Source organism: Lagenorhynchus albirostris, chromosome 16 (genome assembly GCF_949774975.1).
Source record: "Lagenorhynchus albirostris chromosome 16, mLagAlb1.1, whole genome shotgun sequence".
In the NCBI taxonomy this organism is placed as follows: Eukaryota; Metazoa; Chordata; class Mammalia; order Artiodactyla; family Delphinidae; genus Lagenorhynchus; species Lagenorhynchus albirostris.
Genome location: NC_083110.1, coordinates 59,222,428 through 59,248,949, shown reverse-complemented (window position 1 = coordinate 59,248,949; position 26,522 = coordinate 59,222,428). Strand labels below are relative to the sequence as shown.

Below are 26,522 nucleotides of genomic sequence, written 5' to 3'. Positions count from 1 at the left end.
GTCATAGCACACGGGCTTAGGTGCTCCGTGGCACGTGGGATCTTCCCGGACCAGGGCTCGAACGCATGTCCCCTGCATTGGCAGGCAGATTCTTAACCACTGTGCCACCAGGGAAGCCCTGGGCTCAGATTCTGGCTCTGTGTGACCTCAGGCAATTTTCATAACCTCTCTGCCTCGGTTTTCTCTTCCTAAAAAAACACAGATAATGATGGTCTCTACCTCACATGTAGAAGATTCAATAAGTTAATGTGGAAAAGTCCGTAGGACCCAATAACTGCTGTAGAAGTGTCAGTTTATTGTCATCAGCATTACTTTCTGAAGCCCTGGGACCCTGGGTGAGTCCCTTCTCTACTCTAGGCCTCAGTTTCCAACTATAAAGTCAAGGGCTGGGCCTCGTAACCTCCCAGCGGCCCTACCCTCAATCTCTAAGGCTCAGGTTCTGTGCTGCTTCCTAAGCAAGACAGGGCCCCACCCAGGGAAGGCTTCCCCGGTTTCTCTGCCTTCCACTCTCCAGCCAGGAAAGGGATGGATGGAAAAATTTAATTTACGCTGCTTATGATAATGGCCACTTAGTGTCATGGTTAAAAGTGCCAGGTCTGGAGCCAGACTGCAGGAGTTCAGAGTCTGGCTTTTCAGACCTTGGGCAGACTTCCTACCCTCTCTGACCCTGTCCTCCCTTCTGTCAATTGGGGATAATATTCTTATCCATCTGGTAAGGTTAATTTTATGTGTCGACTTGGCTGTGCCCAGATATTTTGTCAAGCATTTTTCTGGATGTGTCTGTGAAGGCGTTTGTTTTTGAATGAGATTCACTTTTAAATCAGTGGACTTTGAGTAAAGCAGATTACCCTCCCTAATGGGGGTTGGCCTCATCCAAACAGTTGAAGACCTTAAGAGAAAGACTGACCTCCCCAAAGCAAGAAGGAATTCTGCCAGCACCTTTGGACTTGAACTGCAACTCTTCCTTGCGTCTCCAGCCTGTCAGTCTACCCCGTCAGGCTGTGGGCTCACCAAGCCCCCCCAATCACGTGAGCCAGTTCCTCTCTCTCTCCCTCCCTCCCTCGCTCGCTCGCTCTTGCTCTCTCTCTCTCTCAATATTCTGTTCTGTTTCTCTGGAGAACCCTGATCAATACACACCTTATATGGTTATGATGAAATTACATAAACTTCTATATGTAAGTGTGCTTAGACCACTGCCTACAGTGAGAACTGGACAGTTCTCCCAAAGTGCTAGCTACTGTTATTATTTAGTGAGCATCTACTATGTGCTGGCAACTTTACATATATTTCTTTATTTGCTGCCCAGAGCCATGTTGCATGGTGGCTGGTAGGATTCGCATTTCACAAATGAGAAGCTGTGTCTCCGAGGGTGGCTGCCCGGAGTCTGTGGCAAAGTGAGGGTTTGAGTTCATACTTTGGGCTTCACTCTGCTCTGTGATGAAGCGTGTGAAGCTTCCCAAGGTCGCTCCAGTCAGGGATGTTTGCGTGGAGAACATGAATGCTTGTTCCCTCGTCATTTCTTGTCACATTTTAGTCCTCGAAGCCCCAGCCCATCCTTGGAGGATCTCCTGGAGGGATCTCCTATTGAGCACAGAGCCAGGACTACAAGGCAGGCCTGGGGAGGGTGGAGTCAACAGGAAGAAAGTTCTCAGGCGGCTGACAGCCTCACAGAGGAGGCAGGACTGGCGACCTTGAGACCCCGAAGACAGTGTAGCCTCAAATTTATTTCTGCTCCTTCGCTCCACAGAACCTGCTCCTTCCCGCATCTTCCTTCTCGCTCCATCCACCCTGTTGCTCAAGCCCAGCATCGGAGAGGTCATCCCTGACTTCTCCCTTCCTCTCACTTGCCCACCTGACCTCCAGATCCATCCCCTTCTCCCACCTCCACCGTCACACCTGTTGGAAGCTCCCTTCGTCTCTCAGGAGGACCCCAGCTTCCTCCTCAGCCTGTCTGCTCCCACCCCAGCCCCTCCACACCGCAGCTAGAGTGAGCTCTTCCACACATGGATCAAATAATGTGCTTTTCTGCCTAAATTCCAAGATTTCCCATCCCACCCAGAAAAACTCCTTATCCCGGGCTTGCAGAGCCGTGTGCTTTGGCCCCTGCCTGCCACCCTGCCCCAGGCTCTGCCCTCATCCCCGTCCCCCCTTCCCACCCCAGCCCTCTGCTCAGCTGCTCCCATCACCTTCCATTCCTTAAACACTTCGGGTTCGTTCTCTCCACAGTCTTTGCATTTGCTGTTCCCTCTGCCTGAATACTGTTCCCCATTCTTCCATATGGCTAGCTCCTTAAGATTTCTGCTTGTCACCTCAGAGAAGCTGCCCCTACCTCCACTCTCTAGCTGCCCCTTTAGGTCTCCCTGCTTCTTGCACATCACTAACCGCACTCTATCTTGTGGGTTTTCTTGTTCATTATCTGTGTCCCACCACCTTGAAGGCAGAGACCTTGCAGCAGGGCTCACACCAGTAGCAGGGTCCCCTGGTGCTTGTTGAATGGGAGGGTGGATGGAAGAAGGCGTGGGTGCATGAATGACGCTGCAGGTCAGGAAAGAGAGGTCGCTGCAGCCTCTAGTCAGGAACATTATCCAGGAAAAGGAGGAGTTTTTCTGATTGGGGTGGAGAGCAGGGGCTTTGCTAATCAAGAGATAGCACTTGCGCAAAGATGGGGGAGCAGGACCAAGTGCAGCTTGTTTGGAGACAGATACTGCAGCTGACCTTATTGAGCACCAGCTGTATGCCGGTACCTGTAAAGCGTTGAGATTATAGGAATGTGCCTTTCTGCCCTCGAGGGGTTTGCAGTCCGCTCTGGGTGATGAACTGTGCAGACAAGAATGTACTGTTGGACAGGGAAGCAAGGAAGTGGCATGGCTACCTGAGGAAGAGCAGTCCAGACCAAGGGCACAGCCAGTACAAGGGCCCAGGGGTGGGAGGTCTGTGGCTGGGTGGAACGTAGGGGAGGTCAAGGTGTTAGGAGGGGAGAGCAGCCATGTAGTGGGGATGCGGCAGCAGCAAAGACCGTGTAGGGCCTTGCCAGCCATTTTAAGGGTTTTGGCTTTCACTGTGAGATGAAGAGCCCCTACGGGGTTCTGAGGAAAGGGGGACATAATCTGACTTAGATCCCAGAAGGATTTTTCTGACCGGTGAGTGGAGATGGTTAAGGGGAGGAGGCAGGTGATGAGAGGATGAGGACTCTGGCAGCAATGGAGGGACGAGATGGATTTCCCTGATCGGGTGTGGGCCGTGGGGGGCAGTTTATGTCAGGTTGCCTGGGCTCCCATTCTCAGCTGCACGACCTTGGGCAGATCACCTGAGCTCTGCGACCTCACTTGTTCTGTTGTATCAGTCAGGTTCAACTAGAGAAACAGAACCAGCAGGAGCTATCAAATTTCTGGCAAGGAACTGGCTGATGTGATTGGGGGCAGGTGAGGCAAGTCTGAAACCCAAGAGCCGACTGGGGTTGCCATCCACAGGTGAAATTCCTCCTGCAGGGAAGCCTCAGCTCTGCCTTTAAAGCGTTTCAGCTTATGGACCCAGGAGCCCTTGGAGTATCAAGTATAATTTCACTGAAAGTCAACTAATGATGAACCTGATCCCACCTGCAGAATACCTCCCCAGCAATTCCTGGATTAGTGTGTGGTTGAATAACTGGGGATTGTAGCCTAGCCAGGGTGACGCATAAAAGTGATGGACACACCCATGAAAATGGAGTAGCAGCCACCTGCAGGAAGGTGCAGATGATTCAAGGATGTGATGTAGTTAAAGGGCTTTATGCCGGGCCTGGCAGTAGCAAGAGCCTGTTGCTGTTAGCTGTGATTGGCCGTCCCCCCCCCCCGGTGAGCACTGCTGCGGGAGCTCAGAGGTGGGCTGGAGCAGGCCCCCCCAGAGCAGGGGCTTCTCTTCAAACCTGAAAAGATGGGCTGGGGCGCCCAGAGTTCTGGGAAGCTGCCTGGCTCCGGCGCTGGTGGCTGGGGAGTTCTGACTTGCACCACGAGGGGGCGCAGGTGGCCACGGATCCTGTGAGATCATCCTGGCCCTGGGATTGTGTCTGAGGCCCCATCCCACCCAGGAGTCCTGTGATGAGCTGCAGCTCGTTTATATGCAAATGAGGTTGCTCAAAAGTGTTGCAAGTTTGTTCTTTCGGGCTAGTGTTGATGTTTCTCGTGAAATCCGGTTTACTTTATACTTTTCCTTGGAAACTTGGTGAGCTCTGCCTGCTTCCATTTTAGTACCATACAGTCCGCGTCATCGGATGGAGTTAATGAGATCAGCATTGCTGTAGTTTCACTGCGGAGAAGCGTGCTGCTTGGAGTTCAGAGTTTAGGTTTTGGCATCAGACAGGGTTTGAACTCCTGCTCTGCCATGTGTTTGCTCTATGACTGGCAGCTGCTTAACCTCTGACCTTCATGCCCCCATATGGAAAACAGGGGTAAAAATAGTGCCTGCCTCTATTAAAGGTAAGGATTGAATTAGCAGGGGGCCCAGCGCATAGCAGCTCCCAATGATAGCAGCTGCCGTTGTTGTTATTTTAAGTATTGATAGGTTCAGAAAGGCGGGGAGAAGTTGGTCCTACCTTGGATTTGAGAGTAAAAAGACATGCTTGAAGCATTATTTTCATTCTTTGAGCCCAGGGCCCGGCCCCAGAGGAGACAGAACCTAGACTCAGAACATTCTGTAGAGTTAAGAACACAGGCTCTGGGGCCAGAATGCCTGGTTTTGTGTCCCAGCTCTGCCAGCTGTGTGGTCTTGGGCAAGTCCTAACTTCCCTGTACCTCAGTTTCCTCATCTGTGGAATGGGTATAACGATAGCACTTCACCAGGTTGCTTGAGGCTTGAATATGTGTTAATACCTGTGAAGTGTCTGGTGCAGGAAACACTAAGGGTTAAGCCTCTTCTATTATGAGTAGGAGGCAGCACCGTGGATATCTAGCAGAGGTCCACCGTGGAGGTCCCCCAGCAGAAGGGACCACTGGCTTTGGCATTTGCCCTCCTGCAGGAGAGACTCCTCTCAATTAGAGGGGGAAGGCAGAGTGCGCACCATCTCATAGTTGCCAGTCAGCCTCCCAATAACCTGGGCAGCTGGTCTTGTCCCCCTTTTAAAGACCAGGAGAGGTAGGTTCAGGAACCTGCCCGAGGTCACCTAGCCAGGTAGATGAAGGATTCGAATCTGGTCCTTCTGATCCAAACCTCTTTCCACTGAAGTCTGTTCCCTCCTAAGCTAAGACCCAAGGGATCCACAGGTGAACAGGACTGGGCCCTGGAGACCTCTAGCAGGAGGTTCCACAGACTGAAAGAGGGACTTCCCCAAGAGAGCCCCCCACTGCGGTTTCTAGAAGGAACCCATTGGTCACCAGGGATTCTTAATTGGGTAAAGAGTCCCTTTACAGGGTGTGACTAATATCCCCTTAATCTCTCTTTGTCTGAATTTGGTCTTTAATAAGGTGTATTTGTTTTAAAGCAAAACCTGCCCATAGGTTCTGGCTACTATAAAAAGTTAGTCTACCCTCCTCGTTTTATAGAGGAAGTAACTAAGAGAGGGCCTGCCACCTGCCCAAGGTGAGGGGTTGGGCAGAACCTGGCTTCCTGCTCATCACATTCCCACCAAACCCTGGAATGAGGCGGAGGTGTGAGGAGGGCCATGGTGAAGCAGAGCGAGCAGGTCTGTAAAGCCTCTGGTCCCTCGTCTTCCCACAGGATGAATGCCCCAGTAGGACAGAGAGCAGGGCCAGGCTCTCTCTTGACCCCCGGCCTGCCCTGCTCACCAGCCACAGAGGGAGAAGGGCAGAGACAAAGCAGACGGCAGCAGCCTTCACGCCTCTCCCGGAGGCTTTCATTTCTCTAAGCGATTGCTGGTCTCCGGTCTCTGGCCCCACAGAGGTCACAGCTCAATTGAGAAAGCAGGATGCTCTCAGTGATTCATTGATGAATGCAGGGCAGGATGCGTTGTGATCCACAAGCAGCGGGAGTCAAATAGAAGGGGCTGGGGGTGGGGGGTGGGGGGGTACTAGCCAAGATGGGAGGGGCTGGAGATGCATCCTGGAGGATGGAAGGGGTTGCAATGAGCAGAGGGGTGGGCGGACGCCCCTGGTAGAAGGGCCGGGCCTGAGCAAAGACTTGGAGTCTGGGATGTGATTGAGAAGTTTGAGGGAAGAAGAGATGTCTAGCCTGGCAGAAGTGAAGGGCTAGAGAAGGGGAGGGCAGGAGATGTGTCTGGAAAGGAAACCTGGGAGAGTGTATCAGCAAGACTTTTCCTTTTTTTTTTTTATACATTTATTTTACTTTATTTTTGGCTGCGTTGGGTCTTTGTTGCTGCGCGGGCTGTCTCTAGTTGAGGTGAGCAGGGGCTACTCTTCGTTGTGGTGCGTGGGCTTCTCATTGCTGTGGCTTCTCTTGTTGTGGATCATGGGCTCTAGACGCGTGGTCTTCAGTGGCTGCGGCACGTGGGCTCAGTAGTTGTGGCTTGCAGGCTCAGTAGTTGCCACGCAAGGGCTCAAGAGCGCAGGCTCAGTAGTTGTGGCGCACGGGCTTAGTTGCTCCGCGGCACGTGGGATCTTCCCAGACCAGGGCTCGAACCCATGTCCCCTGCGTTGGCAGGCGGATTCTTAACCACTGCGCCACCAGGGAAGTCCCAGCAAGACTTTTGCAAAGCTTTCTTTGCTGCCCGAGCCATCCATCCTCAGGGAGAAAGGCCCAGGCTGCTTAGAGAACACGGCCAAGACATGACTGGCACCCTCCAACGGCCAAAAGTGAACGTGTCTTGTGAAGGCATCGTGTTGTGGCACATCTCACCCGGGTTGGTGTTTTTAAATAATTTTTGTTTTCGTGGCTCTGGGTCCTCAGCCTGATGTCACCCTGGAGTTCAAAGGCAACTAATTGGAAGTGAAAGGAGGCTGATTGATTTGTCTGTTCCACAGCCAGCCAATGTGGCAGCAGTGTGATGGAGAAAGTGTGTGTCTGTGCCGCGACTCCCCTGCCACCGACCTACTGGCTTGCACACACAAAGCAGGCGCGAGGGAGGTGAGGGCTCCCCGAGTCCTGGAATCCCGTATCTCACTCCCGGGAAGGAGGCAGCTAGCTGGTGTGTGGCCTTGATCCCTCTGCCCTGCTTGCTTAGCTTCTTTCTGCTCCCTCATTCCTATCACCCGACCTCTCCTGCTGGGGTAATGAGAAGATGGGCTGGAAGGGGACAGCATGGGCAAAGGCCCGGAGGTATGCTGAGAGTCCTGAGCCTGCTTGTTGAAGTGCAGGTTCGCAGGCCCTGCCCAGACCTCCTGAATGAGCATCTCTGGGGGTGGCGGCCAGGAACACCGGCAGTTTTGATGGGCTCCCCAGGGATCCTGAGATAGAGGCGGGGTTGAATTTGGGGTGGGTCGTCCACGTGGGTTGATGACAGTGTTCGGGGTAGTCAGGCAGTGAGGAGGCAGCAGGATCGGACCCCCAGGATGGGGCTGCTCCTGGAGGGTGCATTTAGTTGTGTCCCAAGTTGGGGGTGGGGGGCAGAACCAGTACGGGAAGGGGAGCGCAGTTAGAGGACAGGGAACACTGGCCCAGCATTCGGGGCCTTGGAGAATGGCTCTCCACTGGGCCTGCCCAGCCACTAGCTTCCCTTCTGCCCTCATCAGGAGGCTGTGACAAGACCCCCGTCTGCCTTTTATTTCCACAAGGTTTTCCTCTTCAGAGGAGGAGACACCCACATTGTGGTCCAGCAAAGAAACGCTTCCCACCACGGCCCTCAGCCAGAAAATAACTTGTTCCCCACTTGGGCTTTTTGGCTTATAAACATGTGACAAACGAGGCAACATTTCCAGTAACAACAAAGCCAATGGAAAAACAAAGATTTGGGGGAAATGTGCATTATTTATTGTGTTAGCACCTTTTTCTGATCTAAAGTTACTTTGTTTAGAAATAGAAATGTGGCGTGTGTAACTCAGTTGGCTTGTGACATTTTTATAATTGGTCAGTTTTGAAATGTGACGGCAAAGAAAAATTTTCCAAAGTTTCAGTGAAACTTAGAAGTTTGCAGGGGAAAAAGTGTTTTTCCCCAACTCTTTCTGCTTTACCCTCGGGATCTTGTCATTGCCACATGTGACCCAAGCAGCTGGTATGAAGATGGATTTTCTTAATGTTAGAACTGGATTCTTTTTTTTTTTTTTTTTTTTTTGCGGTACGCGGGCCTCTCACTGCTGCGGCCCCTCCCGCTCCGGACGCGCAGGCTCAGCGGCCATGGCTCACGGGCCCAGCCGCTTTGCGGCATGCGGGATCCTCCCGGACCGGGGCACGAACCCGCGTCCCCCGCATCGGCAGGTGGACCCTCAACCACTGCGTCACCAGGGAAGCCCCCAGAACTGGATTCTTGTACCAAGAAAATTGGGCCGTGTTAGAAAGTCCCTTCACTTCCCTGTGCTCAGAAGGAAGAGCCACCACCTCTTCGAGATGCTTCCTCCCAACGTTGCATCTGGCCAGTGGATGCTGTGTTGTAGGAAAAGGCCCCCTGCAGGTTTCTGGGAGCTGCCTTTCCTGTTAGCCAGGGTCTCCCCCTGGGCCCTGGACCACCTTAGGCTCCCTGAGTGTTGGGTCAGGGTCAGAGCTGGGTACATAACTGTTCCCGGAAGGAAGGTGAGGTCCTTGCAAAGCTGTGATGACAGGCTAGTGATAAGAGGCCAAATTAGGACTATCTTGGTTGGCAATAGCCCCCCCCCTCCCGGGGAAACCTTGCAAACATGGCAGATATTAACATCTCTTGTCCCAGATCTGTCTGGGTGGGGCAGCTTCTCCTGGTCTGTCACCTCTTGGCCGTATACTGTCCCTCCCTGGAGCCTAGTGGCTCTGAGAGCCCTCTGTCAGTTCCTCATTTGCGTTTGGTCACAGGGTTCTGAGTACGAGGGCCCTTTCCCCATCTTCCTCAGTGACCTCGGTTTCTCTCTCTGCTCTAAGCCCGGGGCTCAGTTGACACTAGTGGCAGCTCTCCCAGGGGTGAGGGTATGGCCAAACTGGTAAGAAGCAAGTTTCCGAATGGATGCTGGTACCAGACTCTGCTAGGATTAGGTGGCTCCTGCCAGACCTAGAGCTGACTCACTGGCACTGGCTGTGGCTGTCGTGTAGATCTGTTCAGTGAACATCCGAGTACCTCCTCTGTGCCAGGCCCTGTGGTCCAAGCCTGGGGATACCAAGGTGGATACAGTGAGGTCCGTGTCCTCAGGACTCTCAGTCGGGTCAGGGAGGTGGGAAAGTAAACAGCAGTTATGATGTGATGTCCAAGTGCTACCATGGTGGAGGCGCAGCGGGTGGGATGTGAGGGAGCCTCCCCAGGGGAGGCATAGATAGGCCTGTGGGTGGGGTGCTGAGTGAGACCTTCTACCCCCGGTTCCCTGAGGTTTTAAATGAGTCGGCCCGGAGAAGAGGGAGAGCGGCTTGCAGAGGCATCTGGTCAGTCTTAGCGTTGGCCGTGCAAGCGTCTCACATCCTCTAAACCGGGCTGGGGCACATCCTCCACATCCCCCCAGTACCTGCTGGGCAGTATCGCTGCAGAGATACCACTGTAGACGGTCACTCGTTCACTAAAGTTGTTGAAGCTTAAAAAGTTCTAATTATAAAATTAATACATGGGCCTGGGTTGGAGAGAACTTGCCCCAAAGGTCGCCTCTGACCTGTTCCTTATTGTTAGGAGGACTCTGGCTTCCACTGGTCTCCTAGGGGACACATGCCCTGCCTGTGACAGGAGGGCATGAATCCTGATTCCATGCAGCTGCGGGGCCGTGGCCCGGCCAGCCAGGTGCCTGGCACTCGGAAGTGTTAAGTACCTGACAACAGACGGGTCTCCATTGGGGAAATCTTCATCCAGTGGGTCTCCCTCGTAGTTGATGATTCAACGGGATTGACAGGACAGAGAGAGCAGCCCTTTCAAGGCACAGGTAAAGACCAGGGGGACCCAGAAAAATGGCCCCAGCTTCTCACACTTGTGCAGCGAGCCAGGACAGAGCCCTCTGAGCACCGGTCTCCTTCCGGGCTTCTCCCCGGGGCGGAAGCTCAGTATTAGCCAGAGTCCCTGAGCTGTGGTGCTCCCCAGAGAGCTCGCACACTCCTGACCCTCTCCTGTCCTCCAGGCCCTCCCAGCTGCGGCCTCCTGGGCATAGCTCAGTGAGAGCCAGATGTGGGGATTTCCCAAGCAGTGATATGTGTGTGTGTGTGTGTGTGTGAGCATGTGAGCGTGCACGCGCGCACACACACACACACACACACACACTCACACTGCTCTGATTACGTGGCATCCGAGAGCTCAGGGGATTGGTCCAAATGTACGCAGAGCAGGAGAGGGATGGGGGTGAGGAGAGGCCCCAGGCTCCAGCCACACACCCTGGGAGGCTGCCCCGAGCCCTGCTGAGCCCTGCTCCCACCAGACATCATAGATAAGCCAGTTGTTTTTGCTCAGACTCCCATTTCCTGCAGCATCCATCTTGCCATAGACCATATTGCTTATGTAGAAAATTTTTTTAAAATCTCTTTGAAGGGCTTTACCACAGATGCTGGAAGCCCGCAGCCTTCCAGGGATGTTCTGCCGGGCCTGGGGGCCTGCCTATGAGTTACTCTGCACAGCACCAGCTAGGCTCAGGGCCTTTCCTGGCCTGAGGATGCCCGTATGTACCTCAGGCCACCCCAGCCAAAACCTAGACTAGAGGAAGTGCAGGGCCCTGGGGGCCAAGAAGGCCCTGGAGCAGTGGTATCAGCTGGACCTCAGTTTCCCCGTGAAACCCTTGGGACTCAGGGCATTGAGTGTGTGTCCTTCCAACAGCCACCATGGGCTTTCTGGGTACCACCTACTGTGTTCGGTGTGCCGTGAGGATGCTGACAGGGTTGAGACCCTGAAGGAACTTCAGATCTGATTGGAGAGACTCATAACAAATTTTGATTAGCGCCTACTACGTGCCAGACACTTGCTAGGACTACAACGCCATCCAGACGTTCTGGAGCCCGTTGACACAGGGACCCGTTGAACAATACAGAGACCCTGCCCAGGGCAAGATAAGGGCGGCCTGCAAACCTTGAAAAGGGGGTCGCCCTCAACCTCAGTTCACAGGTGAACTCTGCCCCTGGCCCCTGCCCCCCTCATCCCCACCCCCATCCTCCTCTGGCAGTGTCCAGCCAGATGTCAGCTGGAGTATTGTGATCCCTGCTCCAAAGGTGGGTCCAGTTACAGATGCGAGGCCTCCAGGTCTCAGCCCTGCTGCGTCCCCCCTTGCCCCCGCGAGCCCGCACCCGGGGCCCTGCCTGCTATGTTTGGCTCCAGCTTTCCGGCAGGGTCTGGGCAGCCTGGGGCGATGAGGATACACTTGAGTGGCAGCCCTGGTGGCAACAGGCAGGTGGGTGAGGGAGCCACGCAGCCTCCCCCAAACCTACATGACCCCCGGAGCAGTCAGGAGTGCCTGGGAGAGTGTCTTTGATGGTAAATATCTGCGCCCCGTCCCTGAGGCTGGAGAGTCAGCGGGTCGTAGCCGGGAGCCTCCAGCTGGGCATGTGGTAGATGCTCGTTAGATAATTGACGGTTGATTATTTATAATCTGTTAGTGAAAGTCCAGTCTGGGGCAAATAAAACATTGCTTTTGTTGTGGCCCTGGGGTGGGATTGTCAGGCCTGGGTCCACCGCTGTTGACTCCATCTCTCAGGGCTCTTGTGGAGGGTGAGCCAGGGGAGGGGTGGACTGGCAGGCTGGGGGCTGGAGACGCAGCGGCTGCTTACTCCATCCTGCACCACTGGCCTCTGTTTCTGCTGCTGCCGCTGCCTCCTCCTCACAGGCTTTGGCGGGGGGAGCTGGTGGGTGGGGGACTGGGAGGGGGGATACCCCAGTAAGTGGGGGAGGACCACCAAGGCAGCCACCCCAGGGAGGGGGGTGGCTGGGATCCGGGAACTCTGAACAGTGTTGAGTTTGTCTCTTCTGTGCACACCAGCACCCCGGCATGGGGAGAGGTGAGAGCCCGAGAGTGGAGGGGGAGGCCGCCACCCCAGGGGCTACTATGGGGTCAGGCAGCAGCTGTGGGAGCAGAGGCTCAGAGCCCTGCTGGCCTCCCGCACACAGTGCCCCTCTGTCCGCCCACAGCACCTGTGTTTAACCAGAAGCTGAGGGTTTTTGAGCAGGGTGGGAGAAGGAGGCAGACCTGCCTGTCAGGGCAGCCCCCCTGGGCAGCTGCGGTGCTCCCGGGGGCAGCCTGGGCCTCTGCCCACACCCACTGGGGCTGGGCTGTCTCTGCTGGCCCGCCTTGGCCTAGGTGGGTGTCCTTGGACTTAGTCCCTAAGGGGCTGTGGAGTGACTCCAGCCCTCACGCACCCCCTTCCCCACCTGAGCCGGGAGACTGACTGTGCTCTGACTGCATGGCTCAGCGGTCAGAGGGTCAGCGGTGCATTCCTGCCCCGGGTTGGGCTGCCCCGACATGGACTCTGGATTCTGGGAAAGGCAGCTCCTGGAGAAGGAGGCAGGCCCCTTCCTACTGAGAGTAAAATGAAAGGAGTATGGCTGCATTTACAAAGGGAAGCCCAACAGAAATAATTGAGCCTCCCTTGGCCAGTGGCTGGGGAGGATCCAGAGAATGAGGTCCCCTGTTTTTAGGCCCCTTTGTTCCCCATTCCCAACCTGTTTGCCTGGGCTCAAGTCTGACCCATCACTCCTTTGCTGTGGGGCCTTGGGAAAAAGCTTAACTTTCCTGAGGCTTACTTTCTGCATCTGTAAAATACAGATTCTTATAAGGATTAAACGTTTAGTCAAATGTTTAACCCAGTACCTAGAATGCACGTTAAGGAAGTGGGAACTGGCGGCTTCCCTGGTGGCGCAGTAGTTAAGAATCCGCCTGCCAATGCAGGGGACACGGATTTGAGCCCTGGTCCGGGAAGATCCCACATGCCGTGGAGCAGCTAAGCCTGTGCGCCACAACTACTGAGCCTGCTCTCTAGAGCCCGTGAGCCACAACTAGAGCCCGTGAGCCACAACTACTGAAGCCCGGCGCCTAGAGCCCGTGCTCCGCAACAAGAGAAGTCACCACAATGAGAAGCCTGCGCACCGCAACAAAGAGTAGCCCCCGCTCGCCGCAACTCGAGAAAGCCCGCGCACCGCAACTAGAGAAAGCCCGCGCGCAGCAACGAAGACCCAACGCAGCCAAAAATAAATAAATAATTAATTAATTAAAAGAAAGTGGGGGGGGGCTTCCCTGGTGGCGCAGTGGTTGGGAGTCCGCCTGCCGATGCAGGGGACGCGGGTTCGTGCCCCGGTCCGGGAGGATCCCGCGTGCGGCGGAGTGGCTGGGCCCGTGAGCCGTGGCCGCTGGGCCTGCGCATCCAGAGCCTGCACTCCGCAATGGGAGAGGCCACGGCAGTGAGAGGCCCGCGTACCGCAAGAGAAAAAAAAAGAAAGAAAGAAAGTGGGAACTGGTATGCTTGTTCTAGCCTCAGCCCTACCACTAACTTGCTGTGTGATCTTAGGCAAACTTCTCTCTGGTCCTAAGTCCCCACATGCTCCTTCCAGCCTTTATTTAGCTCAGAACCCTCAGGCCCTGGGCAGGACCAGCTACATGATTTAGGCGACCTCTTGTTCATAAATTATTAAAGATTTCAAATTGGGAACAGAGGGTGTTAAACCAAGAGCAGGGCCCTGCTAAGTATGGATCCCTGTGCGCCTGAGCAGATCACACCGCCTGAAGCCACCCCTGCCTTGGAGGCTGTGAGCGTAGAAGGCAGGGCCAGGGGTCTGGGCTGCTGGTGTAGCAGCATTGACCCCTCACCTCCCCAGTCCAAGGGCATGAGTTTTTCTTGCTGTAGGTATTGATGAGCTGGAGGCTGCTGCTCACCCCGGAGCAGGCTGCAGAGAGCTGCCCCTGTGGGTGGCAGCTCACACACCTTACAGCAGGACACTCCCCAGCTTCCACCCGTGTGACTGTGGACTGGAAGTCGTGTTTGAGTTATTGCTTGTTCTCTGTCTTGACCATCTTAATTCATGCCATGCTTTTTCCGGATGCCATTTGTATCACTTTCACTGTTGTGCCACTGTCTCTGCTGCTCTGAGCTTGATGACCTATTTCAGGCCCTATATATCATGTAGGTCAAGCTGCTACTTCTTTGTGAAGCACTGTTAGCCCTCGAGGGCTCTGGTAAAGATTTGAGCTACTTCATGCCTATGACAGCACAGTGCCTGCCACAAGGGATGTGCTCTCGTGAAAAAGTAGCTCCTTCTCCTTCTACTGTTAAATAAAATAACAGGGCTAGCAGCTGTCAAGCCCTAATTAGTTGATGACCTGAAAGCAGTGGCTGAGTTCCCTGGTGGCCTAGTCAAAAAGGAAAAGAAACATATGGAGTCTAGGAAATTTAAGAAATCTAGCCCTATGTAAGGTTCAGTTGTACAAAAGGAGAGAAAAGACTAGAATACAACAGATATTTAGAAACCAGTTCAAGGCTGCAGTGAGGTAAGAACAATAGAATTCCCAAAGAGAGAGAGGTCTTGAGTGTTCAAGTGCGCTGAGGTATTGAAGAATGGAAGGACACAGAGACAACAGGGGGGTATTCATTCCCGGCAGGGGCCCTGCTCCTCCTCCCCTCCCAGGAGCTCAGGGCCGGGGCTGTGTAAGCCGATAAGGCGGGTGACCCTGCCCTGGTCCCACTGAGCCCTTGGTTTGCTTTCATTCTACGAGGAGTTTATGCTGTTGGCTGTCCTCCTGTCTCTCCCACCTGGGCTTTCAGCCCACTCTGGATTTATTAGTTTGGATGGGTGGAACTTGCTTTACACCAGGGAAGAATTTCTGGAAGCATGGTTTGAGACTACATTTGGGTAAATTGAACCCAATTCTCCCTGCTCTGGAGTTACTCAACATTAAAAGAAACATTACAGAGCAGTAGGAGTCCCTCTCCTAACTTAAGTCTATCCAGTTGTTTGTAACGTAGTCCTCGGGTGTATTTGTGTTTGGGGGGAACGTCCTTAAAGTCAGGGGCCCCTGTAATATTGTTCTTTGATTTCTCATAATCACCTGGACTTGACAAGAGTCAGGTTCAGCACCTAAGTGTCATCAGGACTTGCAGGCACCTGGTTTTCTCTGGGCCTGGATTCTTGCTGGTCCAGCAGGCCAGGAGGAGTGGCTGTGGCAGGAACATGAGTCCTGTGGGATGGCCATGGGAGGGACCCTGTCTCCATGCCTTCTGTCTCCCAGGCACACACTGCTTTAGTCATCAGCTTTGTCCCTGTCACCCACTCCCCTTCTGTGTTCCAGGGGCCTAATTCCTATCCCTCCAAAACCTTTCACAGGCACTAGGCCATTTCACTCTTTTTTTTCTCCCATTGCGGAGCACAGGCTCTGGACGCGCAGGCTCAGTGGCCATGGCTCACGGGCCCAGCCACTCTGCAGCATGTGGGATCTTCCTGGACCGGGGCACGAACCCGTGTCCCCTGCATCGGCAGGTGGACTCCCAACCGCTGCGCCACCAGGGAAGCCCCATTTCACTCTTAAAGCAGACCTACAACGAAAAAGACATGGTAGATATTTTTATCCCCATTTCACAGAAGGAAAAGGGGCTCAGAGATTTGCTAAATGCCCCAGAATCAGTGAGCTAAGCGAGAGGGCAAGGGCAAGAACCAAGATTTTTAAAAAATTCTTGCTCCAGTTCCTCTGTCTCATGTGCCTCCCGAGCGAACTGTGGCACTTCTTCACTTGAGTCTCCTATATTGAGCGTGTGTTCAAGTGGTTTTCCCTGGAAAGGTGGTCTGTTTCTCTGGAAAGATTTGTTTCTACTGTGGTGTACTTGCATTATGGAGACTAGCAGGTTACTACTGGAAGAGTCTAGAACATGAAACAAGTATCTTGGAGATCAGTGGGCCCAAAATGCTTGATTTTACAGATGTGGCCCAGAGAAGTCAAGCCATTTGCCCAAGGTCACACAGCCAGTTCTCAGCAAAACCAGTTGTGCAGATTCCCAGTCTCACGCCCCTTGCTGTCCACCAGGCCCCGTGACTCTGCTCTGTAGGGCCCTTGGTTCTGTCACCAGAGAGGGGGGTCGAGACCGCAGGGAGGGCAGGAAGCAGTTGGTTTGTGTCACTCACAGCTGCTCATTTGGCTGCGCCTGTCTTTTGCTCCTTTGCCCCGTCTCTCCTTCTCACCATTTTCCCAGTCCTGAGCCAGCAGCCATGTCTGCCTCCTGGCCGAGGGGCCAGGGTTTGTAAGCCAGGGGGCCACTCCTCTGTTCATCGCAATGAGGCGGAGGGGGGTCCTTCCCGCCCTGGGCTGGAGAGAAGGCACTCCAAAGGGGGGAAATTTGGGGTGGGAGCCATGGAACTGGATTAATTCTGCGGATCCAGGGGACTGGGAAATAAATCATGTTTTAAAAAGGCTTTTTTTTTTAAAGACAGGCTCGTTTCTGGTCCGCTTCCCATTTTCCTTTGGAAAGAGGGAAGGCCTGCTTATTGGGGGGGGAAGGGGGTGGGCATGAGTTCAGCTTGTTCCACATTTAGGAGTGGGGGCTCGGTTTCCAGAGGCTGAGGGATCTTTTCCTGTCTGCCCTCCGTGGCCTGCCCAAATGCCCAAACCCGAAAGGCCCAGAAGGGCATCGGACCCTTCAAGATGACTGTTGAAAAAACCAACCAAGGAGCAAAGGCCTCGGGAGCATTTGGTCCACATGGGCCAACAGCCTCCACTTCTCTCCCCTGGGGATTTGGAGCAGCTCCCCTTCTCTGACAACCTCATCTCCCAGCCTTGGGTCTGGCAAACCACTGCCCACAGGCCAAGCCCAGCTCACCATGTGGTTTTTTTAAATTTATTTAATTAATTAATTTATTTTTGGCTGCATTGGGTCTCTGTTGCTGCGTGCAGGCTTTCTCTAGTTGCGGTGAGCGGGGGCTACTCTTCATTGGGGTGCGCGGGCCTCTCAGTGCGGCAGCTTCTCTTGTTGCGGAGCACGGGTGCATGGGCTTCAGTAGTTGTGGCACGCAGGCCCAGCAGTTGTGGTGCACGGGCTTAGTTGCTCCGCGGCATGTGGGATCTTCCTAGACCAGGGCTCGAACCCGCGTCCCCTGCATTAGCAGGCGGATTCTTAACCACTGCGTCACCAGGGAAACCCCAACCATGTGGTTTTGTAAGTAAAGTTTTATTGGCACACAGCTCGTTCATTTCTCTACAGATTGTAACAGCAGAGGTAAGTAGTCTCGACAGAGACCACGTGGCCCACAAAGCCTAAAATATTGGCTCTCTGGCCCTTCACAGGAAGTCCGTCGACCCCTGTTTTAGCAGAACACATCTTCCTGGGTCCTCCAGGCCCAGGCCAAATGAATTCCCTTGGCTCACTGACGGACATTAGCACTTCCCAAAACATTTCCTTCGGAAGAACCCGAAGCGAAGTGTACAAAGTAACGAAGCCAGCAGAGATGGAGAGAGGTGTGGGCGACCTCTTAGTTGGCTCAGCCCAGGGCTGGGTGCGGCCAGCTGGTGTTGGGATGGGTCTGGCGTTAGGCCTGCCCAGGGGCGTTAGGATGGCCTCGCTGGGTGGCAGCCACTTGGCTACGTTTGGGGCACAGCATCAAGGAGTCATAACCCCAGCAAGATCTGGCACCAGACAGTGAAGCCCCACATTCTGAACTGAGACCCCCTCACCTCAACCACAGCAGCTGAAAGCCTCGGACTGTGTCTGCTTTGTCGCGGCCCTGCCAGGGCATGAGAGCTGGGCCAGCATGGCTCCTGCTGTCCCAGGAGGCTTCTGGCTGCTGGGCCTGGTCAGAGACTCTGGCCACAGGATGACTGTCTGTGGGTGTAGTCCCCCAGAATCCCTTTACCCCCAGTTCCAGCTGACCCAGTGTCTGTGGGAAGCGCCTCTGTGCGCCAGCATTTTCTTGATGCGTCTAGTATTGAAATGCCATCTGGTTCTCGTCCTTGCAACTCCAGGAGCCTGATTTTCCTGCTGCCCCCCAGAGCTGATTGAACCAAGCCCATGGGATATGCCCAGGGAAGAGGTTCAGAGAGGTTAAGTAACTTTATCAAAGGGGCAGAGCCTGGATTTGAATCCAGACAGACTCCAGAGGCCGCGCCACACCTCTCCAGCGGATCCCCACTCTGTTGGTTTACAGTGAGCACTGGAAGGGCCAGGCTTCCCAGGTCTACATGGTGAGCCAGCCTGCAACCGGAAGGTGGCTTGCTGAGCGAGGGAGAGTTAGGTGCTTTAAATGGTGAGCGACATCAGACTGAGGCCTGAAGCCTGTGTCACCACAAGAGATGAACACTGTACTAGCTGCGTGACCTGGACCAAGTTACTTAACTTCTGGTTCAGAGTCTTCACCTGCAAAGTGGAGGGAGTTCCTTATCACTGTAGGTTTATCATGAAAAACAGATGAGTTACTATATGTAAGTGCTCAGCTCAATGCTTGGTGTACAGTAGATGCTGTATAAGTGTTGCTGCTGTGATGATTACCATTACTATCTATCAGGCCGCTCTCCTGGCCAACACCAGGCAAGCAGCCCAAGGGCTTGCCTCTCCGACTTGCATCTCCACGTTTCCTTCTCGCTGTAGCCACTGTAGCCAACGCTGTTCTCCTTTGGAGGCAGTGAGCAGTTCAGCAGAGGAAGCACCAGCTGGGGTGTCCCAGACCTGGTTCCATTTCTGGCTCTGCTACTCTGGCCTCTTGGGGACTTGGGCCAGTTCCTTCCCCTGTCTAAGCTCAGATCCCACCCCCGTAAAATGGGGCAAAAGGTGTGTTCCCAGCTCAAGGACCTGGGTGTAAGTGAGCCACTGTTCACTGTAGGTAAACTGTCAGCATCACGTGTGGACCCTCTGATATTCTAGAAATGTCCACACCATTGATTAGGCTAAGAGCTTTTTGCCTCATAATGTTACCGTATCACATCTCACGATCTTAAGTTGTTTTAGGTGCTTTGACATGGTTCCTCCCTCTCGGCAGGAAGACAACTTTTAACCTCATTTCACAGATGAGGAACCTGGGGCCCAGATCACACGTGGCTGTCTGAGCCTGGACGAGAGCCCTCGTTTCTTCTGGTCGCTAAAGGCCCCCGTTCTTCTGGGTTGGAGTTGGGGTGTGAGACTTTTTAAAACGAGGCTTCCTTGCATTTTGCCAGGGCCTGTCTGCCTTCCTCAATGCTTAGGGCTGGACAAGACATTGAGGCCCAGTGGTGCGGTGGCTGGAGACTGGCCTTGGGCTCCCCGACCTGACGTTTAAGGTTCCAGGCCCACGCTGCTGAGCGTGCCGGCCTGGTGAGGATCACGGCCAGCCACCCACATGGCCGGGGGGAAGGTCTGGGCTGCCTTCTCCAGGGCAGCGATAACCCACGGGCCCTGTTCCAGGCCCGGATCGTGTAGGATTCTCTGTGCTCCAGAGGATTCCTGCGTTTTGCAGACACCTCATTATCCCCGTCCTGGCCAGCAGTGTCCCAGCTCCTCTGTAATCACTCAGGCCCACGCCCAGCAGCACTTCCAGGGCCAGGAAATCACTCCCCTCCCTTCCCCTCTCCTCCCCTCCCTTCCCCTCTCCTCCCCTCCCTTCCCCTCCCCTCCCCTCCCCTCCCCTCCCCCGCCTTCCGCCCCGCGCGGCCGACTCAGCGCCTGCAACCACTCGGCCCAGTGTGGACCTCCTGCCTGCCTAACGGTTCTCTCTTCTCCTCTGATTCTCTTCTCTCCTGCTGCTGCTTGTTCTCGGGGGACTCGGAAGTGTGGCTCTCCAGCTGGGCTGAGTCTCCTAAGAAGAACGTGACAGGTACTGCCTGGTGTGCATGTGTGTGAACATGTGTGTCCCTGGCATGCAGGCCCACGGAGCCGGTGCCCTGTGATGTGTGGCAGCTCTTTGTCAGCATGTTGGCGTCTTCTCGGCCGTCCCCTCTGCCTTCCTTTCAACCCTTTTTAGGTCCCAGATCCAGCCTTGGAGCCCTTTGGTGGGTGATGACCACATAGCACAGTGTGTCAGCAAATGCACCCTGGACCCGGAATGTGTGGGTTTAGATCCCGGCTCTGCCACGTCCTGGTCTCGGGTTACGTAACCTCTCGAGTCTCCCTAAGCAGATGCGGCAGCATCTCACCAGGAGCCTGGGGCACAGAAGGTGCTCAGGTGGTAGTGAGGCTCCCATCACCTTCCACCCTGTGAGATGGGCCAGCTGAAGATGATTAGTCTCCCTTCAAGGCTGTTAACCCGAGGCAGAGAGCTGAAGTCTCCAACACCCCAGCTGAGGCAGCGGTGGGTAGGGGGGTGGGGAGTCTCGTAACTGCAATGAAGTCGCAGCCCCCACACCCCGGGGATCCAGAGCTGGGACCTGCCTCTGGTCTCGGGGCTTCAGGACCTTGGGCTTCCTGGGCACCCATAGCCCTCAGGGACTTGGGCTTGGGCTCTGTGTCTGGGCAGAGCTGGGACAGAGGTCAGAGGCTTACCTTTAGCCTTGGTTTTACTGGACAATGGTAGAAAAACCTGGACAGCAGTGTTCTCAGCTGTTAGATGGACATGGTATCAGGTAGAGGGAAGGGATTTCCAGAAGGGTCTTCTAGAAGCCCCTCCATTTTTGTGAGTGCCACCTGGCCCTCCTTCCCCAGCCCAAACCTGAGAGCAGAGGTGAGGGTCGGGGTTGGGGGAGAAAACAGAAAGGTCAGAGGTTGAGGGGAGGGGGTTGGACCAGCCCCTCCCCTCACAGCCGTAGGCAGGGAACGGGAGGTGAACAGCCTGGGTGGGCGGGGCAGAGGAGAAGGCAGCAGGCAGAGGACCTCTTGCCTGTCCCAAGCCCCTCGCAGTCATCCTTCTCATGTTGCCTGTGACGAGGGCCTCGGCCTGAGCTAATCACTGGGCTCCCGTCCCTTTTTTCCCTCTCCCGAGACAGTGAGCCAGAGCCCACTTGGCCCACAACGATACATTTTATTCACCAAACGTATAGCCTGGCTGCCCGAGGGCCTATGGAGAGGCCGGCAGGCTGAGGCTGGCCTGGGAGGAATCAGTTGTGAGAGACTGAAGGGACCTTGGTGGGACACCCAGGGTTTGGGGGATCATGGAGAGCGTGGGGAGCCTGGGACGGGGGCCACCGTAGGGATTGGCTTCTCAGGATGAGCCCAGCTGTTTGGAGAGAGAGCCTGAGGGGAGGCCACGTGGGCTGGGGGAAACCGCCAGACCAGGGCCGGGGTCTTGGGCAAGTCGCCATGTCACTCTGGGCCGGCCTTGGTTTCCCCATCTGGAATGTTGGCAAGTTCAGCGAGACTGGACACTCAGAGGTAAGGGGCTGACGCTGGGGATCCTTGTGGATAAGGGGCCTCAGGCTGCTTGGGCTGGCATCCATGCATAAGTGGGCCCTGGGGGTTCTGATACGGCTCTCCAGCTGGCAAATGCTCGCTGCCTGCCAGGAGGTGGGGTCTGAGAAAAGCATGAGAAGGAACAGAGCCATGGCCGCTTCTCCTGGCAACCGTGGCCCTTGCCCTGACCTGCGTGCTGGGGGTTTGTTTGTTTGTTTGTTTGTTTTTTATAAATTATTTATTTTGGCTGCATTGGGTCTTTGTTGCTGCACGCGGGCTTTCTCTAGTTGCGGCGAGTGGGGGCTACTCTTTGTTGCGCGGGCTTCTCATTGCGGCGGCTTCTCTTGTCATGGAACATGGGCTCTAGGCGCAAGGGCTTCCGTGGTTGTAGCACGCAGCCTCAGTAGCACGGCTTCCGTAGTTGTAGGACGCAGCCTCAGTAGCACGGCTTCCGTAGTTGTAGCACGCAGCCTCAGCCTGTCGTGGGCTCTAGAGCGCAGGCTCAGTAGTTGTGGCGCACGGGCTTAGTTGCTCCGCGGCATGTGGGCTCTTCCCAGACCAGGGCTCGAACCCGTGTTCCCTGCACTGGCAGGCAGATTCTTAACCACTGCACCACCAGGGAAGCCCCTGCATGCTGGTTTTGAGGCTTCAGAGGAACCTAAGCCCCTCCTCTCCTCCCCAAATCTCCCATTTCCTGTTTGCTTTATAAACAGTCTACAGTTTACATAGGGCATTAACCCCATCACCTTATACCATGCTCAGAACAACCCTACAAAGTAGGTACTGTTATTGTTCCTGTTTATGGATGAGGAAGCTAAAGCTCAGAGAGGTTAAGTGTCCTCTGCAGAGTCACAGAGCTAATAAGGACAAGGCAGGACTGGACCTCAGACCCTCAGACTCCAGTCTGATGCTCTCGTGTCACGACTCTCAGGCAATTATTGTGTCTGGTGCCGTGTCCTATGGCTCCAGTCCTGAGGCGTCTGTCTACCCTCATCAGGGAGACTCTTGTCTAAAGCATATGATCTGGTTGGGGAGCAGTGCCCCACAAGAAAATCCAGTGCATGACAGGAGCAAGCACTGTAGCTGAGTGATTGGATGGTTCCTGGAGGGGCAGAGGTGGTTGGGTAGAATTGGGGTTGGTAAAGGGGAAGGCATTCCCAGCAGGGGGAACAGCTAAAGCAGAGGCTTGGACATAAGAACCAGCATAGAAGAGTGTGACTGGCACACAGTGGGTGCTTGATATCTGTGTGTTGGATAAATGAATGTTGCCTGGATCAGAGGAGATGTGTGTCAGGGAACTTGGGGAGCTCAGGTTGTCAAGAAAGACTGAGCTTGAATTTGGCCTTTCTTCTTTAGGCAGCAGGGACCCAGTGAAGGTGCTGGAGCAGTGGATTGACTTAGCAAAAGCCTCATTTAGAAGCCTAAGTTGGCAGGCAGGAGCCAGGGGTCCATCCAGTTGGTAGCTAGAGGAATGCAGGTGTGAGGCAAGCGTGGGGCAGGGCTCTGGGGCACTGCCAGAGCCTCAGCAGATCCAGCCAGGGGCTCTGAGAAAGGCACAAAGGTGAGATGGATGAGACCCTGACAGAAAGTCCCCTTCCAATCTGGGAGGGACTCTTCTCTCTATAAGGAGTACTCCCCTTCTCCATGCCACTGCCAAACGCTTCCTATCTGAAGACAGGAGGCTCGCTCCACTGCATCTCCCCCTCCCTCGGGCTGACTCCTTCAGCCCCCAGTTTTCCAGGCCTTGGCTGGGAGGGGATCCAGAGCAGCCTCTGTGGGACGACATCACCCACCGGCCTGCCTGCCGAGTGTTTTCTCATCTGGATACCTGCTCCCAGCTCACACCCGTCCGAGCAGCCCTGGGCAGGCAACACCCTAAGAGGTAGATGCCAGAGAGCGTGAGCTTGTGCTGGGGGAGGGGAGGGCAGTGAGGAAGACAGAGTGTCTGCCTGTGTGTCCATCTGTCCGTCCCCGAGGCTGTGTGCTACTGCCTGTCTTCTGTGCTCTGGAACGCCTGGAGAACGTTTTCTTAACTTTTCTACCTGTGTCCCAGAGTGTCAGTCTTCAGAAAGCTCAGGCCAATTTCCACGGGGCGGCGTGGAGGTGGGAGCAGTATGTGGGTTTTTCCCCTTTGAAATCTTGCCTCAGATTTCCTTGGCTTGGATTAAAATGACCTGATGTCTCTCCGTTCCCCAGCCCCCCGCTTATCCTCTTGAGCAGCTTTTGGCCACAAACCCATCACTCCTTGTTTCTCCCTGCCTCTGTTTCCCTATCTCCCCTTTTTCTCCCTTCCAGAATTTAGTTCTCTAGTTTTCCCAGATTTCGGAGGTGAGGCCCTGCCTGGTTTATCTGTATTGGCTCAAAGCAAGCCGTTAAATCACTGTTCATCTATCTGTCCATTCATTCATTCATTTCACCAACAGTTACAGAGTGCCTGCCCCCAGTGGGCACTGTGGTCTGGTCAACAGATGCTACAAGAGTCGAGAAGAAACCCACACTCCAGTCTTTATTAAGCAGCAACTATGTGTCAGATGTGGGGTGGGTAGGACGAGGCAGGGCCCCTCCTCGGGGTCAGTGGCTGTCTATAGGCCACAGACAGGACGTGAGTCAGGACGCAAGCAGCGGTGTCAGGAGGACGTGGGTTCCATCCCAGCTGTGTGACCTTAGGAAAATTGCCTCATGAGCCTTAGTCTGCCTGTGTGTGAAATGGGGCTAGAACAAGGGCCTACACCTGGGTTGTTCTGAGGCTCAGATATGGTCTGCATTAGGTAGTGAGCACTCATGAAAGCTTGCTATTAACTGTCAGCATCATCTGGGCTCTCAGGCTTTGGAAGCTCTCTAACCAGCTGGAGAACTCCTGTCTTCTGTTTGTATCTTGAGTTTTCCTTTCCCACAAACTGGAAAGGGAGCCCCTGTGTCCCACAAGGGCAGGGGCTGGCCCTTTTTGTGCTGGGTGCACTCACTACCAGTCCCCCCCCCGGGGACACAGCGGGAGGTAGTCTGTCAGCGCCGTGCCCAGCGCTGCCTCTGCAGCTAGCACGGGTAGGCACAGAAGCTGGCCCAATCTGAGTGCAGAGCCAGGGCCCACCCTGCTGCCTAGCTGTTGGTTGCATTTTGGCCTGAAATACAATCTTGGCTTTGGATGGGCTGCCTGGGGCAGTGCCTGTGCACATCCATGTGGCAGGCCTCAGCTGGGACAGGGTCCCTCCTCGGTCTCCAAAGGACTGAGCTGGGGCTGCAGGGTCTGCACCTCATGGGAGAAAATTGCCAGGTGCAGTGGGTTTCTTTCCCTTCCATCGACCCCACCCTAGGTTGGATGAAGCCTCCCGCACTGAAAGACCCAAAGATCCAAGCAGCGTTTCTCACCCTGGCTGTGTATGAGAACCATGGGAGAGGGGGGGGTGTCTAAAAAATACCTGAGACCAATTCAGTCTGCATCTCTGGGCGTGGGGCTCAGGCATCAGTGTGCTTTAGAAGCTCCCCATATCTTGTGGGACCAAGTTGAGGATCATCGTGCTAGGAGAATGGGATGTCTGGAAACAAATCAGAGACAGTTCTGTAATGGAAAGAGAGATGGGCTTGAACCTAAAACACTGAGTGAATTTGGTTCTCTCCATAGCAACTGTGTGAGCCGGGGCAAGCCTCTTGTCTTCTCTGGGTCTCTGAGGTGTCTTTTGTGAAGTGGGAAGGTAACAAGGTTGTTGTGGGGACAAAATGGGACAGTGTATGAGCCTGGCATAGAACATTTGCCAAGTTAGACTCAGGCATGTGGGGAAGGTAGCTACGGGCTGAAGCACCAAGGGGGGACCCTCTCAGCCATTTCTATAGCCAGGCTGGTGGTGTGAAGCCCCCAGCCTTTCAGGAGACTGGTAGATGTATAGGGTGATAGACACAGAGTCTAAGAAGTATGCTAGGAATTCCTCTATGCCGGGGAGATGGAGAGGGGGGTCTGGGAAGGCTTCCTGTAGGAGGTGACCAGTGGGTCTGTGGTTCATAGATCCTTTCAGCTCCTAGCCGGCCATGTGTTATCTTAGGTGCTGTGTCCCCACTGCACTCTAGTGATGGTAATAGTGAGGCGCAGAGAGCTTTCGGCAGCACATTCAATGCCGCACAGCCAGTAAGCCGAGATGGGCACCCAGTCTGTCTACCTTCCAGCCTGGCGTTTGCTTAATAAATGTTGCACTGATCCAGTGGCTAAAGAGGACAGAGAAGCTGCTCGCTCCCTGCCCTCTTCCTGCTTAGCCCCACCTTTTGACCCCTCAAGCTCCTGAAACTGCCAGGAGAGGGCAGCTGGTGGCTTCCGGGAGCCTGACCACAAGCCCCAGCAGAGCGTAAAGGCAGAGGGAGGCTGAGTCGGTCTCCATGTGGCCGGAGGGCGGCAGCCAGGCCGGACGATGCCCCGTTGGGAAGCGGGCCTGGGGGCTCGGGCCTGAGGCTGGTCCCCGGGGGACCAGGCCCGTGGGCTCAGTGGCCGCACCTTGGTAAGCCCGAGGGGCAGGAGTGGAGCCGAACTTGAGGAAAAGTTGGCGGGGGGCGAGCTGGGCTCTCCAGCGCTGGCGCTGGGACTTTCTTCTTGGGTTTCAAGTAAACAGTCTCGGCCCTCCTCCCCCTCCCCTGCCTCCACCCCCGGCTCCTCATTCGATGGGTCTCATGTGTTTCTATTTAAGGGCTGCGAGTAAACCCCAGTGATTGGCGGCCTCAAACCCTCTTGACTTCTCGCCTGGGCCCAGCCTGCCGTGGAGCCGTCCTCTCCCGCTCTCTCCCTCTCCCGCCCAAGGGGAGGACTGCTGACTCTCTTTCTCTGGGTTTACAGGGGTTGGGGAGAGGCCCGAGCCCTCCTCCTCGCCTGGCCTTTCCTCTCGCCTCTGCTCCGGCCTCAGCCCCCATGGGCCACCCGCCCGCCCACCCGCCTGCGGCCCTCCCCTCGCACCCCTGCGGCCGAGGGGTCCGGAGAGACCACGTCCGCCCCAGGCCTCTCCTCCGACTCCCTCTCCCTCGTGCCGGGCTGTGATTAATTCATCGCGGCCGCAGGCTTTTTCCTCTGAGTCCCCTCGGCCTCTGTCTCGTCTCTGTCTCTCCCTCCGCGCCCCCCACCGCTGGCCCCCGGCTCCCCATGTCCCCCGGTCCCCGCGGCACAGCGGGCCGGTGTGGGGCCCTGCTATATGGCCTGTCCTTGGGGCCCGGCGAGCTGCGAGCCCTGGCTGCGGGCGGCCCCTCCGAGCGGCGCTGGCGACCGAGCAGCCTCCCCCGAGGCCGATGGACAGGGGGCGCCCCGGCCGCGGGGCCATGGCTGGCCGCTG

General features: G+C 55.3%; 1 protein-coding gene and 1 long non-coding RNA gene across 8 annotated transcripts in view; one reads left to right on the top strand and one right to left on the bottom strand.

Annotated features, from left to right (window-relative positions):
• The window catches only part of SH3PXD2A (SH3 and PX domains 2A), a 248,697-nt gene that overhangs the window by 154,390 nt on the left and 67,785 nt on the right, over positions 1-26,522 (top strand). For 4 of the 7 annotated variants that reach the window (XM_060125289.1, XM_060125291.1, XM_060125290.1 and 1 more), the window contains one exon: positions 19,670-19,714. The exons of 2 other annotated variants lie outside the window; for them this stretch is intronic. In XM_060125289.1, the coding sequence (XP_059981272.1) occupies positions 19,670-19,714 (45 nt within the window). Of the gene's footprint in view, positions 1-19,669; positions 19,715-24,654; positions 25,704-26,522 lie in introns of those variants that run through there. One more of the 7 variants, XM_060125294.1, reaches the window with a different exon arrangement.
• On the bottom strand, positions 23,711-25,119 carry LOC132506692 (uncharacterized). Its single transcript, XR_009535933.1, has 2 exons — positions 24,639-25,119; positions 23,711-23,884 (listed from the first exon to the last, which is right to left on the bottom strand). It is a non-coding gene; the product is annotated as an uncharacterized LOC132506692 (long non-coding RNA).